Here is a 22,069-nt window from a genome sequence, read left to right as displayed (position 1 = left end):
AAAAGCTTTGGATAAATATATATCAATGACCTTTCAAATGCACCTGGCAATGAGTGATTACACACACTTATTGTGATCCATCATGTCTTTACCAGTTGTGATATGGTTCTCTGATTGCTTGAAAAGGAAAAAAAGACGGCGTGGGAGACATTGATGGCATTTGAAGATGTGACTTTAACATAAGAAATGATCATGATTGATCAGTCTAAATCACAAAGTTTTAACTCTAAGATCACACAAACTTATGGGGTTAACATGTTTAACGAATCAAGAAAATAACTATTTGCGCAAAAGGGAAGACTAATTGAGGGCATTCCCTCAACTTGCTTTATTTTTTTCCAGCATGTAAAACGTGCAATATACTAAGGCAGGTGTTTAGGGAGATGATCTTGGAATTGGCTTTTAATGCTACCCAGTTCAGGCGCTAATGGATGACGAAAGGACAAATAGGATAACTTTTGAGTATATTTTTCTAAGGCCTCATCATTTTGTCAGAAGCTTGTACATTGTGGATGTACTGGGGAATGCGGTTCAATGTAAAAATAAATGCTACATCCTAAGCATCAGAAACAAAAACCATAAAATCTACAGTTTAATGGACACATACTACAACGAGTCAAGCATAAGACCTAAAATGGACCACCCAAATATTAAAGCTGGCAAAGAAAGCAAATTCAAGACTAGGATTTCAAAGAAGAAACTTGAAATACTGCCAACAAGATTGCAAAACTAGAGGCTCTCAAGAGCCTGTGTCGCTCACCTTGGTCTATGTTCATATTAAACAATGGACACAGATAAATTCATGACAAATTGTGTTTTGGGGATGATGTGTTTGTAGATCTTATTTTACTGAACATTCTCTCAATTATCTGTATCTATAATGAACTTGGCCAAGTAATTACAGTGGAAAATATTTTCTAAAAATTTATGAGAGAGGGACGAAGGATACCAAAGGGACAGTCAAACTCATAATTCTAAAACAAACTGACAACGCCATGGGTAAAAATGAAAAAGACAAATAGAAAAACAATAGTACACATGACACAACATAGAAAACTAAAGAATAAACAACACGAACCCCACCAAAAACTAAGGGTGATCTCAGGTGCTCAGGAAGGGTAAGCAGATCCTGCTCCACATGAGGCACCCATCGTGTTGCTTATGTGATTACAAATCCGATAAAATAGTCTAATTCGGTAGGTCACATTCATGAAAGGGAAGGGGATTGTATTTACGACGTAAGGAACATAATATCCGATATCATTTGTGAAACGGTTATTCCATAACGGTCAACCAACTCGTGATGGCGTCCGTAAAATTTACGAAGGGATGATTTCAACTTCACCACTAAACTAAAGTTAGAGTGCGAAAACTAAATGTCTTTGGACGACAACAACAACGATGATGACGCCAACGCCATACCAATTTTTGCGGTCGTTTAAAAATTGTAAAATTTTATTTAAAATTACTAATTTGGGGGCAGAAACCCAACAAGGGTTGTCTGATTTGTCTGAAATTTTCAGGGCAGATAGATCTGATAAACAATTAGATTTGCTCTAAATGCTTTGGTTTCAGAGATATAAGCCAAAATGTACATGTCACCCCTATGTACTATTTTCAGCCATGGTGGCCATCTTGGTTGGTTGGCCAGGTCACGCCACACATTTTTTAAACTTCATACCCCAATAATGATTGTTTCCAAGTTTGGTTAAATTTGGCCCAGTAGTTTTAGAGGAGAAGATTTTTTTAAAAGAATACTAAAATTTTTGAAAAATGGTTAAAAATTGACTATAAAGCACAATAACTACTTAAGGGGTAAACTGACAATTTTGATCATGTTGACTTATTTGTAGATCTTACTTTGCTGAACATTATTGCTGTTAACAGATCTCCATCCATAACTAGAGGCTCTAAAGAGCCTGTGTCGCTCACCTTGGTCTATGTGAATATTAAACAAAGGAAGCAGATGGATTCATGACAAAATTGTGTTTTGGTGATGGTGATGTGTTTGTACATCTTACTTTACTAAACAGTCTTTCTGCTTACAATTATCTCTATCTATAATGAACTTGGCCCAGTAGTTTCAGTGGTAAATGTTAATAAAAATTCACAAATTTTATGAATTGTTAAAAATTGACTATAAAGGACATGTTATTTGTACATCTTACTTTGCTGAACATTATTGCTAATTACAGTTTATCTCTATCTATAATAATATTCAGGATCATAACCAAAAGCCGCAAAATTTCCTTAAAATTACTAATTCAGGGGCAGCAACCCAACAACGGGTTGTCCTATTCATCTGAAAATTTCAGGGCAGATAGATCTTGACCTTTATAAACATTTTACTTCATGTCAGATTTGCTCTTAATGCTTTGGTTTTTGAGTTATAAGCCAAAAACTGCATTTTACCCCTATGTTCTATTTTTAGCTGTGGTGGCCATCTTGGTTGATTGGCCAATTCACGCCACACATATTTTAAACAAGATACCCCAATGATGATTGTAGCTAAGTTTTGTTTAACTTGGCCCAGTAGTTTCAGAGGAGAAAATTTTTGTAAAAGATAACCAAGATTTACGAAAAATGGTTAAAAATTGTCTATAAAGGGCAATCACTCCTAAAGGGGTCAACTGACCATCTTGGTCATGTTGACTTATTTGAAGATCTTACTTTGCTGAACATTATTGCTGTGAGCAGTTTATCTCTATCTTTAAAATTATTCAAGATAATAAACAAAAACAGCAAAATATCCTTAAAATTACCAATTTAGGGGCAGCAACCCAACAACTGTTGTACGATTCATCTGAAATTTTCAGGGCACATAAATCTTCACCTGATGAACAATTTAACCTGATGAACAATTTAACCTATGTCAGATTTTCTCTAAATGCTTTGGTTTTTGAGTTATAAGCCAAAAACTGCATTTTACCCCAATGTTCTATTTTAGCCATGGCGGCCATCTTGGATGGTTGACCAGGTCATCAGACACAATTTTTCAACAAGATACCCCAATTATGATTGTGGCCAAGTTTGATTTTATTTGGCCCAGTAGTTTCAGAGGAGAAGATTTTTGTAAAAGATAACTAAGATTTATGAACAAGAGGGAGCCTGAATTGCTCACCTTAATTTTTTTGGTTAAATCTCTCATCAATGATTATTTTGGCTTTTCAATTTATTCAAATGTTCTTTAAATCGTCCTATTTTCTTCAAAAGCAAAAAAAAAATCATTTTCTCATGTTCTATTTTAGCCATAGGAGCTATGATCTGTTTCTTGACATACAAGGAAATAAAATATAAAATTTATACTAGATACTCTGAAACTCATTTAGACTAAGTTTGGCTGAAATTGATACAGCAGTTTCAAAGGAGAAGATTTTTTAAAGTAAGTCAACATGATGAACAAATTGTGAAAAAAGTCTTTAAAGGGCAATAACTCCTTAAGGGGTCAATTGACAATTTTGGTCAAATTGACTTATTTGTAGATCTTACTTTGCTTAACATTTTTGCTATGAACAGCTTATCTGTATCTATAATAATATTCAAGATAATAACCAACAAGAGGCTGTCACAACAACAGCAAACCGGATTTATTAACATTTATTTGTGTCCTGGCAATATCACAAGAACCATTGCTGATGATAAGTGAAAGTGAAAATAGTGAATATCAAATTTGACCTCCATTTTGTCATCTGTATCAACATATTAAAATTTGAAAAGCTTAGATTGAATGGTAAGTGAGTAAATGCAACGTGAATGGAAACACCATTTAACAATCTTTCAAGAACCATAACTACTGAACGGTAAAAGTCAAAATCATCATTATTGAACTTGACCTCTATTTTGTCATCAGTAACAACATATTAGAATTTGAACAGCTTTGGTTGAATGGTTCATGAGAAAATGCACGGACACAACTGGAAACACCACTTTTCAATCTTTCAAGAACCATAACTCCTGAACGGTAAAAGTCAAAATCATCATTATTTAACTTGACCTCAATTTAGTCATCAGTAACAAAATATAAAAATTTGGGAAGCTTTGGTAGAACAGTTCATGCGTAAATACACGGACACGACTGGAAACGCCATTTTTCATCTTTCAAGAACCATAACTCCTAAACGGTAAAAGTCAAAATCGCCATTATTGAACTTGACCTTCATTTAGTTGTCAGTAACAACATATTAAAATTTTAAAAGCTTTGGTTGAATGGTTCATGAGTTAATGCACGGACAACATTTGATTGCTTCCCTCCCGGCCGCCCGACCACCGAGCATCCCCAAATCAATAACCGACATTTTTGTCACAAAAATCCGGATTAAAACTGCAAAATTTCTTTAAAATTATCAATTCAGGGGCATTATACCTGAAAAACCAGTTACTCAATTCGGCTAAAAATTTCAGGACAGGTAGTCCTTGACCTAATAAATACCTTTACTTCTTGTCTTATTTGCTCTAAATGCTGGAGTTTTTGAGATATAAGCCAAAAACTGCATTTTACCCTGTGTTCTATTTTTAGCAATGACTGCCATGTTTTTTGACCAAATAGAAAATACAACACAAAGTTTATTTTATACACCCTACTGATCATTCAGTTGAAGTTTGGTTGAATTTGGTTGAGTAGTTTTAGAGGAGAAGATTTTTTAAAGTTAGCAAACATGATGAACAAATTGTGAAAAAATGTCATTAAAGGACAATAACCCCTTAAGGGGTCAATTGACAATTTTGGTCAAATACACTTATTTGTAGATCTTACTTTGCTGATCAGTTTTGCTGTTTACAGTTTATCTTTATCTATAATAATATTCAAGATAATGACCAAAAACTGCAAAATTTCCTTTAAATTACCAATTAAGTGGCAACATACCCACAATGGGTTGTTTGATTCATCTGAAAATTTCAGGGCTGATTGATCTTGACCTAATGAACATTTTAACCACATGTCAGATTTGCTCTGAATGCTTTCGTTTTTGAGATATAAGCCAAAAACTGCATTTGACCCCTATGTTCTATTTAAAGTAACGGCGACCATGTTTTTTGATGGATCAAAAATTGCCCCTGTGAGATGATAATGAATAATTCATGAATATGCATGAACATTTCATGAACTGTTCATGAACAGATTTCATGAACAGTTCATCATATCTTCATGAACATTTGATGAGCAATTCATGAACTGAAAATCGACAGTAATGTTCATGAACTTTAATGTTCATGAACAATTCATGAACAAGAAAGGTTCATGAGCATTTAAATGTTCATGAACAACAATGATCATGAACCCTTTCTTGTTCATGAATTGTTCATGAACTTTGTTCATAAATTGTTCATGAACATTGAAGTTCATGAACACTTAAATGTTCATGAACCTTTCTTGTTCATGAACATTGAAGTTCATGAACACTTAAATGTTCATGAACCTTTCTTGTTCATGAATTGTTCCAGTAGATTCCACTGGAATTATCACTGGTAAATCCACAAACTGATTAACTAATATAAAAATTATGTGTGATATATAAACTTCTCTTCCTTTCTGTAATTCAAAACTTGCTGTCTCTGTATTTCCAACAATAATTGCTGAATAAAGGTATTAAAATGGAGTCTGCATAAAATCTGTTTCATATCATTGCTGGCAGCTCATATTTAATCCCCTAAAAGTACAAAAATATCCACAAAGAATCAATTGTTCAAGAGGTAATGATTGTATGAAGCAATACATTCAATAGAAACAGCATTATGCATCTTAAATTGCATTGGAAGTTTAAGTTAAACTCAAATTTAGTACCCCCCCTCTTTAACCCTTGAAGATGAAACTGGCGACTTAAATTATTATTAACGTTTCACCAAGTTAATTTACGATGAATATTATTCACACAATTTAATTTCTACATATCAGATTATCATATATACCCATGTACCATTTACATGTCAGATTACGATATGTCTGTTATGAATGTGACAACAATATATCAATTTATCATTCTTCATTAATTTATTGTCTGCCTAAACTTTCTGATGTTTTGCTCAGATTAAAATCCTAAATGTTTTATATTGCCTCAACAAATTGTATTTCATAATCATTATATGTTAAATCAAATACTTATCTGAAAACATCTGCGTTTGGATTCTCCATTTTTGTTATCCAGCGTAATCATATGACGTCATATTTGCAAGTGCGTTTAAGTCAAGGTGTCAATCTCGTCCCATATAATATCGGCCCGAAGTTGATTCGTCCCTGTTATGGTATTTCAGTGAACTTCTCAAAATCGGTCGACCGTTGGACTACGGAAACAACCGATTTGCGGGGTTTGCCGGTTTGTAGAAATTTAAAATCACAAGAGTTACTTCCCCTTAATATGGGTGTTTGAGAATGTTTTGAAAATGTATTTCACTTTCATTAAAATATACGTTTTCCTTTTAAAATTTTAGTTTTGTATATAATATCTATCTTAAAATACAGCTACAACTTCTATTTCATCTTATTTTATTTTTTTATTTTGCAGGAATAAAAAAATAAAAACACCATACATTTATGATATTTCACGAATAATTAGGTAAAATGTTCTACTCTGAATGGTCGAAACGGTACCTATGATACTCATTTATACGTGTGATGTAAGTTATAAATATTACACCTAGTGATTCATCAAAACTTCATGAACATTCATAAATACTTTTAATGAACATTTCATGAATTTTTATGAGCAGCTAGTGATTCATCAAAACTTCATGAACATTCATAAAATACTTTTAATGAACAGTTCATGAATTAAATTCATGAACCTTCATTTATGAATTATTTATGAATTTTCATGTACCATTCATGAACATTCACGAACCATTCATGATAGTTCATGAAGTCATGAATTTCTTCTTGCCGGGGTGAGCACAGACTTTGTGCAGGATCATCTAAGGAACAATCATGCTAAGTTTCATCCAAATCCATTCAGTACTTTCAGAGGAGAAGATGTTTGAACAAAAGGCTGTCACAACAACAGCAAACCGGATTTATTAACATTTATTTGTGTCCTGGCAATATCACAAGAACCATTACTGATGATTGGTGAAAGTAAAAATCGTCAATATCAAATTTGACCTCTATTTTGTCATCAGTATCAACATATTAAAATTTGAAAAGCTTAGATTGAATGGTTTGTGAGTAAATGCAACAACGTGAATGGAAACACCATTTTACGATCTTTCAAGAACCAGAACTCCTGAACGGTAAAAGTCAAAATGGTCATTATTGAACTTGACCTCTATTTTGTCATCAGCAACAATATGTTAAAATTTGAAAAGCTTTGGTTGAATGGTTCATGAGAAAATGCACGGACACGACTGGAAACATCATTTTTCAATCTTTCAAGAAACATAACTCCTGAACGGTAAAAGTCAAAATCATCATTATTTAACTTGACCTCAATTTAGTCATCAGTAACAACATATTAAAATTTGGGAAGCTTTGGTAGAACAGTTCATGCGTAAATGCAGGGACTGCCTGGAAACGCCATTTTACGATCTTTCAAGTACCATTACTACTAAACGGTAAAAGTCAAAATCATCATTATTGAACTTGACCTCTTTTTTGTCATCAGTAACAATGTATCAGAATTTGAAAAGCTTTGGTTGAATGGTTCATGAGAAAATGCACAGACACGAATGAAAACACCATTTTTCAATCTTTCAAGAACCACATCTTCGCTAGCCAAGGGTTACGATCCACTCCCGCTCTCTTCACCCTTGGCGGATTGAGCCAACATTTGTGATAACAATGTTGCGCCATCTATCGGAAGATAAAAACCACGCCAATTCCGAATGCATTAGTCTTGACCAATAGTAGCACTTGAACTCTTCAGCTTGGAGGTAAAAACACGGTAGCGTCTAGATGCTACACACTTGGTAAAGCCGGAAATGAAAGCATACGTCAACATTCATGCATTTGTGCATGAAACATACACAGGAACTTCCATTTGTTGATTAAAAACATTCAAGTTTTCACTAAATATAGTCGTATGTTTAGGGATGTAAAGGCTTGTTGCACAAAAAACATGTGGCAATTGTTTACAAACACTTTCTACATTTACACGTGATCATGTTACAGGCGCATTTTGATTGGATGCAGCGAGTTTTGACTGCAACCAATAAAAATCCTTACCTTGTGTCTCCGAAATTTTATCTCAATCCGCCAAGGGTGAAGAGAGCGGGAGTGGATCGTAACCCTTGGCTAGCGAAGATGAAGAACCATTACTCTTGAACGTTAAAAGTCAAAATCGTCATTATTGAACTTGACCTCCATTTTGTCACCAGTAACAACATATTAAATTTGGGAAGCTTTGGTAGAACAGTTCATGCGTAAATACACGGACACGACTGGAAACGCCATTTTTCAATCTTTCAAGAACCATAACTCCTAAACAGTAAAAGTCAACTTGACCTTCATTTAGTTTTCAGTAACAACATATTCAAATTTTAAAAGCTTTGGTTGAACGGTTCACGAGTTAATGCAAGAACAACATTTGATTGCCGCCCGCCCGCGGAGCATCCCCAAATCAAAAACCAACATTTTTGTCACAAAAATTCAGTTAAAAATTGTTAACGAAGACGACGACGACGGACGCCAAGTGATGAGAAAAGCTCACATTTCCTTTTAGGAAAAATGACTAAAAATGGTTAAAAATTGACTATAAAGGGCAATAACTCCTTAAGGGGTCAACTGACCATTTTGGTCGTGCTGACTTATTTGTAGATCTTACTTTGCTGAACATTATTGCTGTTTACAGTTCTCTATCTATAATATTATTTAAGATAATAACCAAAAACAGCAAAATTTCCTTAAAATTACCAATTTAGGGGCAGCAACCCAACAACCAGTTGTTCGATTCATCTGAAATTTTCAGGGTAGATAGATCTTGACCTGATAAACTATTTTTTGCTCTAAATGCTTTGGTTTTTGAGTTATAAGCCAAAAACTGCATTTTACCCCTTTGTTCTATTTTTAGCCATGGCAGCCATCTTGGTTGGTTGGCCGGGTCACGGGACACAACTTTTTAACTAGGTACCCCAATGATGATTGTGGCCAAGTTTGGTTTAATTTGGCCCAGTAGTTTTTTTGTAAAAGTTAACGACGACGACGGGCGACGATGATTATAAATGGTGACCCGTTTGTATTATTTTATATTGGCCTATGGTATATTGGGTTGCGATCTCATTTGTTTCTACACCTAAAATTATTGATAATTCTAATATGACATGCTTCTTTCGCTTTGTAAATAAAACCATGCTCTAAATCCAATAAAATTTGTTTGCTCATGACTACGGCAGAATAATGAATTTTATCTATTGGCATGTACATTTAATATATTTCATTAACTTAAAACACTTCCAAACTCTTAAATAATGCACATGTTGTTAACTTAATTCATTTATTATGACTGTAATGTGTCGCAATTCCAAATTGACATATTTGACCTAGAAACACCAACCTATCTCTAATCTACTTACAGTGAAGGTCTTTCTGTTGACTCAAATTTGAAACCTTCTACTAATACCAATGGCTCTGAAGATGATAAACTACCTACAATTAGAATGATAAAGTTCAAACAAAAAGAAAATGATAAACTACCTACAATGAGAGGATGATAAAGTTCCTACAATGAGAGGATAATAAAGTTCCAACAAAAAGAAGATGATAAACTACCTACAATGAGAGGATGATAAATTCCCACAAAAAGAAGATGATATTAACTACCTACAATTAGAGGTTGATAAAGTTCCCACAAAAATAAGACGATAAACTACCAACAATTAAAGGATGATAAAGTTCCCACAAAAAGAAGATACTACCTACAATTAGAGGTTGATAAAGTTCCTACAAAAATAAGACGATAAAACTACCTACAATTAAAGGATGATATAGTTCCTACAAAAAGAAGAAGATAAACTACCTACAATTTGACGCCGCCGATGGAATGTAAGATCGCTATGTCTCGCTTTTTCGACTAAAGTCGAAGGCTTGACAAAAAGGATATTTTATTTATTTTTTAGAGATAATGTTTTTTTTTGGGGGAGGGGTTGGTGGGAAGAAAAAAGCATGAAAAGTCAATTTTATTTTTATTCTGCAAATCGGCAAAATCGGGTCGGTGGATCCATAAACCAACAAATTAAAAAATCCAGGCCTTAACTTGAATATTAAGTTTGTCTACACATGCACTCTATGTATCCTGGTCCTAAGTTTGGTTGAAAAAAGGTTAGTTTTCCCCCAAAATCTAAATTTGACCTATTTGTGATATAGAAATCAACACTTTAGAACATAACTTTGACACAAAAAGTTCTGTTTAACTTTCCCAAATGTTTTTAAGTCAACTTCAAACTTTGTTTAAACCTGGAACATTAAACTTTAAAATCAGGGGCAAATATGGCCCTTACTAAACTTACTTCTTTACAATAATTTAATGCACAGCAAACTATATATCCTCATCCATGATCTTTCAATAATTCTTTTATTCAGCAGGTGATTCCAAAACTTATAGTGATTTACATTTGTAAATATTATATCTATTTTATTTCTGAGTTTTGTATTTGTACTTGTGTGTATAGTAGTTATTATGATTGACCAAAAATTTTGAGCTTAAATGCACAAGTTAAATTGTCCTACAAAAGAGCAAGAATGTTAAAATATCTGGATTACAAAAATCTCATACCGAATTTTATGCATTCTATTTATTATGAAACACTTGTTCTCATAGTTGAAACTTGAATAAGTCAAATAATTTTGTCCAGTCCAGTCAAGTTGATTTTTGACATAATGCAAATCAACTGTACCTAACATGTGAGGGTGATAAACAATCTAAAATAAGAAGATGATAAACCACCGAAAATTTAGAAACAGATATTGGCAAGAAAGAAAAGTTACACAATTTTTTGGCACATAATTCAGATATAAATAAATCCTGGTTTCATATAAAATAACCTTGAGTTAAGCAGTTGCTTTTATAAATTTAAAACTGTTTAAAAAACTTTATATTTTGGAAAAACTAAGGCTTTTCTACCCAAAGAATAGATTACCTTAGCTGTATTTTTTAAACTTTTAAGAATTTTTGGTCATCAATTCTTCTCAGCTTCGTACTTTAATTGGCTTTTTTAACAGTTTTTGATTAGAGCGTCACTGATGAGTCTTTAGAAGACGAAATTTTAATTCTGGTATCTATGATGAGTTTAATTGTACTGAAGGTCAGGTTATCTCTCTATATATATATATATAAGTAATACCTATAAAAGAATCTGGATCCACACTAGACACATAAGAATACAGACTTTCAAGGAATACCACCACTGTTGTGAACAGTACTTGTTTAGTGTTGTTACTAGTCTTCACCTGTTGAGATCTGTGATGTAAACTTAGGATCTGCTGGCACTGAATGTCTCTGAAATATATACATTATTAAAATAAATGGGGAATGTGTCAATGGGATACAGATGCTGCGCTGCTTGCATATAATTCTACAAAGGGACATAACTCAATAACTAAAGAAGTGAAGCTACCCAAATTTGCATTTGATTTGAGTTTTGCGGTATAAAGCATTTTTTATAGGTATAATAAAATTTATTTGAGGAAAACTTTCAACAGTTTGAGAACAGAAAAAAACAAGAATGTGTCCCAAGTACCGCTCCGCATGATTATTTTCTATGTTCAGTGGACCGTGAAAATGGGGCAAAACTCTAATTTAGCATGAAAATTAGAAATATCATATCATAAGGAACATTTATACCAAATTTCAAGTTGATATGACTTCAACTTAATCAAAAACTACCTCCACCAAAAACTCTAACCAAAGCTCTAACCTGAAGTGAGACAAACGGACAAATGGAGGAACAGACAAACGGACAAAAAACATAATGCCCATAAATGGGGCATAAAAAAATCAGCAATTTTTCCATTTGAAAAGGGGCATAACTCTAGAATGGTAAAAGTGACATTGAAAAAATACAAACTTGATCTGTGTTTTGTGGTAATAAGCAGTTTTTTAGGTCCATAACATTTGGTTGAGGCAAACTAAAGTTAAAGGACAGAAACCAAAAATTCACCAATTTTCATGTTTAGAAAGGGGCATAACTTGATCTGTATTATGTGGTAATAAGCATTATGTATAAGTTTCATTACATTTGGTTGAGGCAAACTAAAGTTAATGAACGGAAACCAACTTTTGGATGTACAGATGTAGGGACTTACATACAGACCGACAAGGGTAAATTTAATACTCCCTCTGCTACGGCAGCGGGGATAAAAAACATTGATTCACCGATTCAAAAGTACTAATTTATTTTTATTTTCTGCTGTGAAACTTGATAATTTTTGGAAAGTTTCTCTGGATTCTGAATTGGAAGAACATCACTTTAATTTTACATTCCTACCTTGGACATAAAATGTTTTCTTATACCATTATTATGTCCAAAGTGTGATAATTGTGACAGTCTTAACTAGAAATATACCTGGCTCTCTTTCAAGGTTCGTTGCATAATTCATAACCTGGGACATAATTTAATTGTTAGTTTAAACATATTTTATAGTCCAAAAACATTGACAATAGGATTAGACACAAATTTGCAACTTAGAACGTCTTCTCCATTACACAAAATAATGAATAACCGAACAAAAATGAAATACATAATAATAACATCATAAACAATATTAATATGAAGACATGAAACTAACGAGAATTTAAACGACATGGCTCATCTATTTCTAAAAGTCGAGTTGACCGTAAATTTTTATGATAGACCTACCTGGTAGGTTGTATTAATCTTGGAATAAATATTCCCTCAAAAGGTAAGTTTTTACTGTATTTTAAACAAATAAGTTAAATTGTTGTTGTCAACTGATGAATTATATACTAAAATCAAATTGATGATCCATGTCTTAGGAAAAAATGAACAATTTCATTCGAAGTCAACAAAAAGTAATAACATTGTTATTGGTATATATTTAACCATAATGTCTATAAACTATGAAAAGCGATTGGTCTCTTTAATATAATTCTGCACTTTTATAAAAATTAGCCTGTTTATGTTAAAAGTCAACAAAGCATTGCTGTACAATAAATTTTCAAAGTCGGTAGGTATATTTTCTTTTCTAAGTTCCAAAAATAAGGTATTCCTTTGCACTGCATAATTTTTACACGAGAGGAAATAATGTTCAGGATTTTCGTATAAATTACCACATTGACACTTTGCATTAGTTTTAATATTAGCGGATACAGATCCATGTTCAGGGCACTGCATTTGTTTCTTAATCTTGCGTGTAAACATTTAATTGTTACACAGTTAAAGGTGGTATTTTATTTTATCTTATTCTGAACACTTCTAGTTATTTTTTGTTGAGGCCACACAAATTTGATTTCTAGTTCTTTGGACAAAGTTCAAAAAATATATGGGGCGAGCGAGCGATTTTTTTTAATTGAATATATTTCTTGAAAATGACTTTCGTTGAGGCAGGTGCTCTACAAGTAGAGCGAGCGGTATAATTTTTTTTCAAATTGTGCAATTTAGAATTTAGAATTTAATTTAGATGGTAAAACTGGTTTACTTTAAAGAAAAAGGAGGAGAAACATGCTCTTAAGCATATGATTTGATGTATTTTTGCTTACAGTACCATACCCAACTTTCTGGTTCACTTTACTTTAGTAAAATTTTGATTATTTTCATCAAATAAGCTATGACTGCGTGAATTTTACGGTCCTACTAAAAAGCGCCTGGGGGGACCCAAGAAAAGAAAAAGCGCACAGAGAAAAAAAGAAGCGCCCAGGAGAATAAAGTAAATAAAATTTTACAACATTAATGTTTTCTTGAATAAAAAATAAAAATATTGCTTGTTTTGTCCTTAATATAAATGGGGATATGCACGATGCTACATCTAAAGTCTGTAGATGGTGTTGTTGCATTTTTACATTTTAGATTTCAAAATTTTATATAATTAAGTAAGTAAATATAAACAAGAGTTTAAAGAAAAATCATGAACAATATTGTCTTCGGTCATTGGCGAAAAAGACCCAAATTACAACACTGTGCTCAACAATGTTTTTGGCGTAGATGGTCACCTCTCTTCTCCTGATGATGTTGAGTTTGACCTAAAGCTAATGGAGTTGAAAGTGAAGTACAAGTACAGTGTTCCCGTGTTTCAACGTTACTTTAGCAGTAGTACAACATCTCTGAAGAAATATGTCTGGGAACCGGCACAAAAAGACATTGCCCCAATTAACTGGAAGAACATGCGAATCCAGGAACAATATTTTAAAACTATCTACAAATTGGAAAGCTGTTATAGGCAAACTACACAAAATTGTTCAATTACAATATTGAGATATATGCCGAGCATTACATGGCCAGGGGAACTATGTGTTGGCTCCTTGGGCTAGAAAACTTTAAGTTACAGAAGTGGTATGGTCGTCGAAATGTGCAAAAGAAAAGGACGCCATTTTCAGAAAGTTAATGAATCTAAGCAAACCTAGAGTGGAATCATCTGACAGAAAGTTAAAGATTCCTAAATCTCAAACCACCGCAAGGAAGCCAAAGCAAAAGAAGCATATTCGTTGGAACAAGACCACTACCTTGAAACTTTCAACATAACTTTTAATGTACATTGTAGTATATTTGTTATGAACAGTAGTGTAGTTGACAGTTTGTATGAATAGGTGGTAAGACGCATAGTGCTTTACTTTTAGTGCTTTTTAACAATAGTAAATGTTTTATATGCAAATGCTGATATAGATTTATTATATCTTTTTCTTAACCTGAAATTGTTTTAATGGCTTTGCTAATATCAGCGTTTTAATAATTACTTTTTACTTTAGTGCTTTTTAACAATTTAGTAAATGTTTTATATGCATATGCTAATAAAGATTTATTATATATTTTTTTTAAACTGAAACTGTTTTAATGGCTATATGCTTATCAATGTTTTAATATTTACTTTTTACTTTAAGTGCTTTTTAACAATAGTAAATGTTTTATATGCAGATGTTGATATAGATTAATTATTTCTTTGTTTTAAAACTGAATCTCTTTTAATGGCTATGCTTATCAGTGTTTTAATGCTTAGTTTTAAAATTAAACCCAACTCCTGCTTTTTATACCATTGCTTTTACCTATACGGTACATGTATATTACTGCTTTATTTGCTGATTTTTTTTATGTGTAACTATTCTAATTTTGTATAAAGTAATATCTAAGTGTGAATTTTAATTATTTATTTTTTAAGTTTTCATTTTGATATCGTTTTTGAAAAACATGTCTTTTGATGTCTTACATTTTATAAATCTTCAGCATAAATAGTATTCATATATTATTGTTAAAATTGAAACATTCATACTTGTTTTTGTGCTTTATTACAAATGTCTATTATCTGAATTTGCAAGATACTCGTCTAAAATTAAAAAAAATCAATTTGCATAACTCATTTTATCGCCACAAAGTTGTCTCATGCCAATACAATAACTATTTCTTTTCCCCAGGCTCTATTTTTTCTTCCTCAGGCGCTTTTTCTTCACCCGGGCACATATTAGTAGGACCCGAATTTTTATTTAAATTCACACATGTGTATATATTAAGGAAGTATAGAGGATGAAGTTTAGCAAGAGGTATTATGTTAGTTGGGTAAATATATTGTGTTGAATACAATTAAAATACATGTATAAATTCAAAACAATTGACCAAAAACTTTTACCTGAAGCAGGACGAAGGGACGGACGAACGAAAGAAAGGACAAGCGGACACACAGACCAGAAAACATAATGCCCATAAATGGGGCATAAAAACTCCCTCCCCCTTGAAGTAATTATGCCTAAACTCAATCCCAGCCTTCCCTTTGTGGTGTAGAACCTTTATTTTAATAAACAGCTGTGCCATGAGTGCATGATACACCCAATGTCTTGTGTGGAAGTTTTATGCAATAACCATAAATATTTATAGTTTCTGAGAAAGTTTTAAGCAATAACCATATATTATTTTTGAGACACGGCGGGACATGTGAAACCTCCAACTCTGTTTTTTTTTTACAAAAAACTAAATATCACTAAAATAAAATTTTGAATCAAAACCAAAAAGTATACAGATCTTTAGATTAATATAACAAAGAAGTGTGTAAAGTTTTAAGCAATAATCATAAATTATTTTTGAGATACGGCGTGACATGTAAAAAAAAACTCCCCTGTTTAACAAAATACTCAATAACTCCAAAATAAAGTTTTGAATCATCACCAAAAAGTATACAGATCTTTAGATTACTATAACAAAGAAGTGTGTAAAGTTTTAAGCAATAATCATAAATCGGTTTTGAGATATGGTGCGACATGTAAAAAAAACCTTTTTTACAAAATACTCAATAACTCAAAAAATGAAATTTTGAATCATCACCAAAAAGTATACAGATATTAAGATTAATATAACTAAGAAGTGTGTAAAGTTTTAAGCCATAATCAAGAATCGTTTTTGAGATACGGTGCGACATGTGAAAAAAACACACCCCTGTTTTAGTTACAAAGTGCCGTAACTCAAAATGTTTAATCTTATTTCACCAAAAAGTATACAGATCATTTGACCATCATAAGAAACAACTATTTTAAGTTTCATGAAATTTGGATAAGTCGTTCTCAAGTTACGGTGCGACATGTTTACGCCGGACAGACAGACGGACGGACAGACAGACAGATGGACAGACAGACGGACACTGGACATTTGTATACCATAATACGTCCCTTCAATATTTTGACGGGCGTATAAAAATACACTAAAACACAAGTTATTGTCCAGAAACTAAAAATATGCTTGTTGTTCAGGCCCCCTTTTTTACCCCTTTACTCAATCCAAGCCTTCTTCTGTGATATTGAACCTTGTGGTACAATTTCAGAGTGATCCATACGCTTAGACACAAGTAATGCTTCAGATACTTCAAAAATGTTTGTTTTTGGCCCCTAATTCCTAAACTGTTGATACCATCACCTCCAAAATACCAACCTTCCTCTTGTGGCATTGAAGCTACTTGTAAAATTTCATAGAGATCTATTTACTTAAACTTAAGTTATTGTCGGGAACCGAATGTGTCTTTTGATGAAGACATCACCGACAACAACATCATAGCATTATATGATGGCAATTTTTTGGGGGCAATCGTATAAAAATATCATGGATTCTTCAACCAGACATAACTGTCATTCAAGAAACTGTCAGCATCCATACAACAAGGAACAAAATGCATTACACAGCTCGCAATGGGATATGGAAAATTCAGAAAATTAGCAATTTTTGGAAGATTTGCATAAGTTAGGAATTAACATTCCAAAAAGTTTGTCAAAAACTGTACTGAAATAACTGTATCTGGACATCAAAAAGCATGTGACCACTGATGAAATTTGATGGTGTAACCCATGCAACAGATAATCATATTTGGCGGGAGAGTTACAAGCCAACGGATTTATAAAGTTCCACCCCTCCAGAAACAACACAGGCACAGGCTCCAATGTAAACAATATGACTAATCTGTTTAAATTGGCCCTTATCCCTAAACTATTGGTACCATAACCCTAAAAATAAATCCAAACCTTCCTTTTGTGAAATTGAACCTTCTGGTAAAATTTCATAGTGATCCATTTACTTACACTAAAGTTAGGTTTCCTGAAACCAAATGTGTCTTTGGAGAACATTGACCACATTATGATGAGGATGATAACATCAAAGCATTATTTGAATGCAAAAACATTTTTTATGGTTGTATAAAAAGTAAATTACATAATTCTCCATAGCTAGAAGTTACATTTGTCTTAAAAAATTCAACTGTTATCGGAGGATTGAAATAGTGCTTTTTGATGAATTTCTCGGTTTTCAAGATCTAAATTAGCAGCTTGTCATTATGCCTACAATGAATTCCATTTTCATGATTGTAAACATAAGCTGGCTTTATGGGGAGATAATTTTGACAAAGTAATATCCTGACTGATGAGTTCTTATGGGAAATTGTATTGTATATATTTGCAGATGTACAACCTATGAACAGTAATTATACCTTGTTTGATTAAAAAATAGTTTATCAATATCCCATCCTAGATGGTGTCCAATCTGTATAACAAGTTTCTGTAAGTTCTCCCATGGGTCAGGAATTTGACATTCTTTGTCTAACAAGCCAGATATTGATGCTCTTCTGCTGAGCTTAGCTGGTGACAGGATATCTATAATAATAAATCAAATATTTCCATTTCATCACATGAAACACTTTAATAGAAGATGTGGGGTATATATATATAAATAAACTCAAAACCAAACCAAGATCTCACTAGCTGAAATGCCTTGCCTGTATAAAATAGGCCCCATTGGGGGCTCACAACAGTTACAAAAAGTGTTTGACGTCTTTAGCCAAACAGTTATCTCATTTTCACATTATTCAATTTACTGTGTGCTGATTCATATTCTGGACGCCAGTCTTTGCTCCTTTCTTATAAAATCCACATACCGAAAAACAAATATGAAGTATAGAAATGGAAAAATATTAAATACTAAACTCGTTCAAAGGGTATAAATCTTCAAAATGGCTTATCTAACAAGAATGTGTCCACAGTACACGGATGCCCCACTCGCACTATCATTTTCTATGTTTAGTGGACCGTGAAATTGGAAAAAATTCTCTAATTTGGCATTAAAATTAGAATGATCTTATCAAAGGGAACATGTAAACTAAGTTTCAAGTTGATTGGACTTCTACTTTATCAAAAACTACCTTGACCAAAAACTTTAACCTGAAATTTGCACTATCATTTTCTATGTTCAGTGAACCATAAAATTGGGGTCAAAACTCTAATTTGGCATTAAAATTAGAAAGATCATATCATAGGGCACATGTATACCTTGACCAAAAACTTTAACCTGAAGCGGGACAGACGGACGAACGGACGAACGGATGCACAGACCAGAAAACATAATGCCCCTCTACTATCGTATGTGGGGCATAAAAATACTACCAGGGCTAACATTTTTAACCCTTCTATCGATAAGAGTCATGCCAAAAGATGACTTTTATGTCCCCGTCTTTCTACCAACAATACGATAAGGTCCATATTTAATGGTCGCACATTTTCGTTAAATATTAAAACTGATATAACTTGAAAACAAACAGTATTATTCATTTACTCACATAAAACAAACCAGGGTGCGGTATTCAGTACGTAGATGAAACTGAACGATATTTCTCTAAACGCACGCAAGAACACCTGTATCGTTTTAAAAGACCCAATAAATTCAAAAGTATCCTTTATCAACATCTTAAGAAGCACAATCATCCTATTAAATATTTAACAGTTCAACCTTTGGTCTCAAGTAGTAAATAAGCAGCCTGGTGAATCTCATTCAAAGTTTGTATGATCAAGGAAAATAATTGAATTAAATTGGATTCAAAAATTACAGACAGTCTACCATCTCCTTCTTAATGATTATATCATGGGAGTTGGAAATATATCAAGAACATATTCTGTTAACATTTTTTACATAGTTTCTCAAACTGTTGGTAAAAATCGTTCTCATGGATGTAGAAAAAATCGCAATCAATGAAAGTTTCAGACCAACCACACAAACATTTCAAAGAACAACGGCAGACATTATCTGTTAACCAAGCTCTATTCTTTACCTATAAATAAATTCAATAAAGTTTTAGAGGATTGCAACACAATTTCATATTGCAGTCCTAAGTATGAAATCGTTCAAATTTTAATGGCATATTGTTATTCTAAAGTCTAAACTGTTTCCCAAAATTGATCGCCCTGAAGATCATAAAAAACATTTTATTAAAATAAAGTATGTCAATAAAGATTTTGATTTTGTAAATATTGCAGGCATTTTTAAGGACAATTCTGTTAGAGACCAAAGTCCTGGATATTTTGATAATACTGAACACCCTCTTATTTGTTATATTTACAAGAAATCTTCCAGGAAATATGTGTTTAATTATAGCCAATTGTGTAAAGATGTAAGTATCAGTGAAAGTACACCTAGGTCATGTAATTGAAGCAAATATGAATACACTTATGGCCCCATTTCCCATGTCATAACAGGAGACCTTAACATCGTTCGCAACAGAGAGTTAAAATCATTCCTCAGTTAGCCATGGTATTTTGACCCCCTACCATGGTATATTGAACCCCCAACTATAGACCTTGAATTTCAAAAATTCAAGCTATTCTAAATCTTTAACATAGTAATTATACTCCATTAAGTAGTTTGTATGTATTTAACATGCTGGAAAAGGTATTTTGCAAAATTTTACACAGCCATGGTATTTTGACCCCCCTGTGGTATATTGAACCCCCTACTTAAGGGCATATCCAACAGTTTAATTCTGACGGTGAGAATTTCTTCCCTTTAAGATATATCATTCTTCAGTTGAAAGAGAATCAAATTTTGCAAAAAAAAATATATGTTGTCGATTTCGTTTTTGCAAAAATTACTGCTGAAAATTGAACATTTTTTGCAATTTTGGAGTAAAAAAAGTTTGTTATTGAAAAAAATAAATATGATATTTTAATCAACATATACTTTAATATAATTGGGCTCAAATTGAAGCAAAATAATTGAAGATTGTAAGAAAAATCTAACTTTACAATTTAAAGCATTAGTTCTTACTCAAATAAAGCCAAAAACGTTATGGTGGACCCAAACAACGGCAAGAAATGAACATTTGAAATGCACATTTTTGATTTTTTGAAACATTTTTAACTGTGTCCATTTGATCATAGTAAGATATGTGTTGTTTTTTTTTAAAGTGGAAATTCATAACGTTTTGAAAACTATTTGTCACCATACTCGTTTTTGAGAAAAATTGAGTAATATAATACTGTTTACTCAATCCCTCCCGTAAGCCTCACAAATTGAGCCAAAAATTAAGACGTTTCAGAAAATATCATTATATTTCCCTGCTTATTTTTCAAAGGCAGTGCTACAGTGTGGCAGACAAATGAATTTACACTGTGACTTTGTTGGGTAGTTTTCTAGATAGCACTGGTATCACATCTTCTTATTCATAATGAACCAGTATCTTGACGATAATAATTCAGATAGTTTTACTATTGTGTTCGTCAAAATTGTGAAACCTGATAGTGAAAAACTCACTTGCTCCGTATTAATTCATTTTGCTGTTTCAGGCTTTTTATTCTTTATAGGCTTCTAGCTATAACAAAAATCTGTATTTTGACTCTAAGTGTTTTGAATTATATGGGTCGTTGGGTTGCTGTCGTATTAATGTATACCTTTAAAATCTTTTTCAAAACAAAAGGATTGATTGGGTATAGAAATTATTCAAATATTCACTTCTCTGGACTTCTCCCATCCGACAGTATATCTTTGCTAAAATTTGGTGCGGCCGTTTAGCTGCTCGGATGTATAAATTTGCAGCCTCGTTTAGTTGAAATAACTATAGGCTCTCAAGAGCCTGTATCACTCACCTGATTCTACTTGGGTTTTTGAAATCATATAAAAAAATATAAAATTTGGCTAAAAGTGACAACACAACCTCATAAGGAAAGGAACATTCAGGCTTTGTTCAATTTCATTTAAAAGTCCCCCACTGGCAGCCATCTTGGATGACGGATCAGCTACAAAGTAACAACACTTGGTCAGCACCTCATAAGGAACATTCATGCCATGTTTGGTTTTATTCAATTCAGAAGTTCTTTAAACAGAAGTCATTTGTATGCATTTCCCATAGGGTCCTATGTTAAACTTATCCCCTGCTGGCGGCCATATTGGATGATGGATCGGCTACAAAGTAACAACACTTGGTCAGCACCTCATAAGGAACATTCATGCCATGTATGGTTTCATTCCATTCAGTGGTTCTCTAAAAGAAGTCATTTGTATGCATTTCCCATAGGGTCCTATGTTAAACTAAGTCCCCCGCTGGCGGCCATCTTGGATGATGGATCAGCTACAAAGTAACAACACTTGGTCAGCACCTCATAAGGAACATTCATGCCATGTTTGGTTTCATTCCATTCAGTGGTTCTCTAAAAGAAGTCATTTGTATGCATTTCCCATAGGGTCC

General features: G+C 32.9%; 1 protein-coding gene across 1 annotated transcript in view; it reads right to left on the bottom strand.

The window, feature by feature from the left end:
- LOC134724592 (integrator complex subunit 10-like) overlaps window positions 1-22,069 on the bottom strand; it is an 85,879-nt gene that overhangs the window by 36,515 nt on the left and 27,295 nt on the right. The window contains exons 7-9 of the mRNA XM_063587705.1: window positions 18,050-18,212; window positions 11,266-11,420; window positions 9,499-9,571 (exon numbers count right to left, since the gene is read on the bottom strand). Of these exons, the coding sequence (XP_063443775.1) occupies window positions 9,499-9,571; window positions 11,266-11,420; window positions 18,050-18,212 (391 nt within the window). The remainder of the gene's footprint in view (window positions 1-9,498; window positions 9,572-11,265; window positions 11,421-18,049; window positions 18,213-22,069) is intronic.

This window comes from Mytilus trossulus, chromosome 7, assembly GCF_036588685.1.
Source record: "Mytilus trossulus isolate FHL-02 chromosome 7, PNRI_Mtr1.1.1.hap1, whole genome shotgun sequence".
NCBI classification, from domain to species: domain Eukaryota; kingdom Metazoa; phylum Mollusca; class Bivalvia; order Mytilida; family Mytilidae; genus Mytilus; species Mytilus trossulus.
Note: the sequence above shows the minus strand (reverse complement) of the source record. Positions and strands in the feature narration are given on the sequence as shown.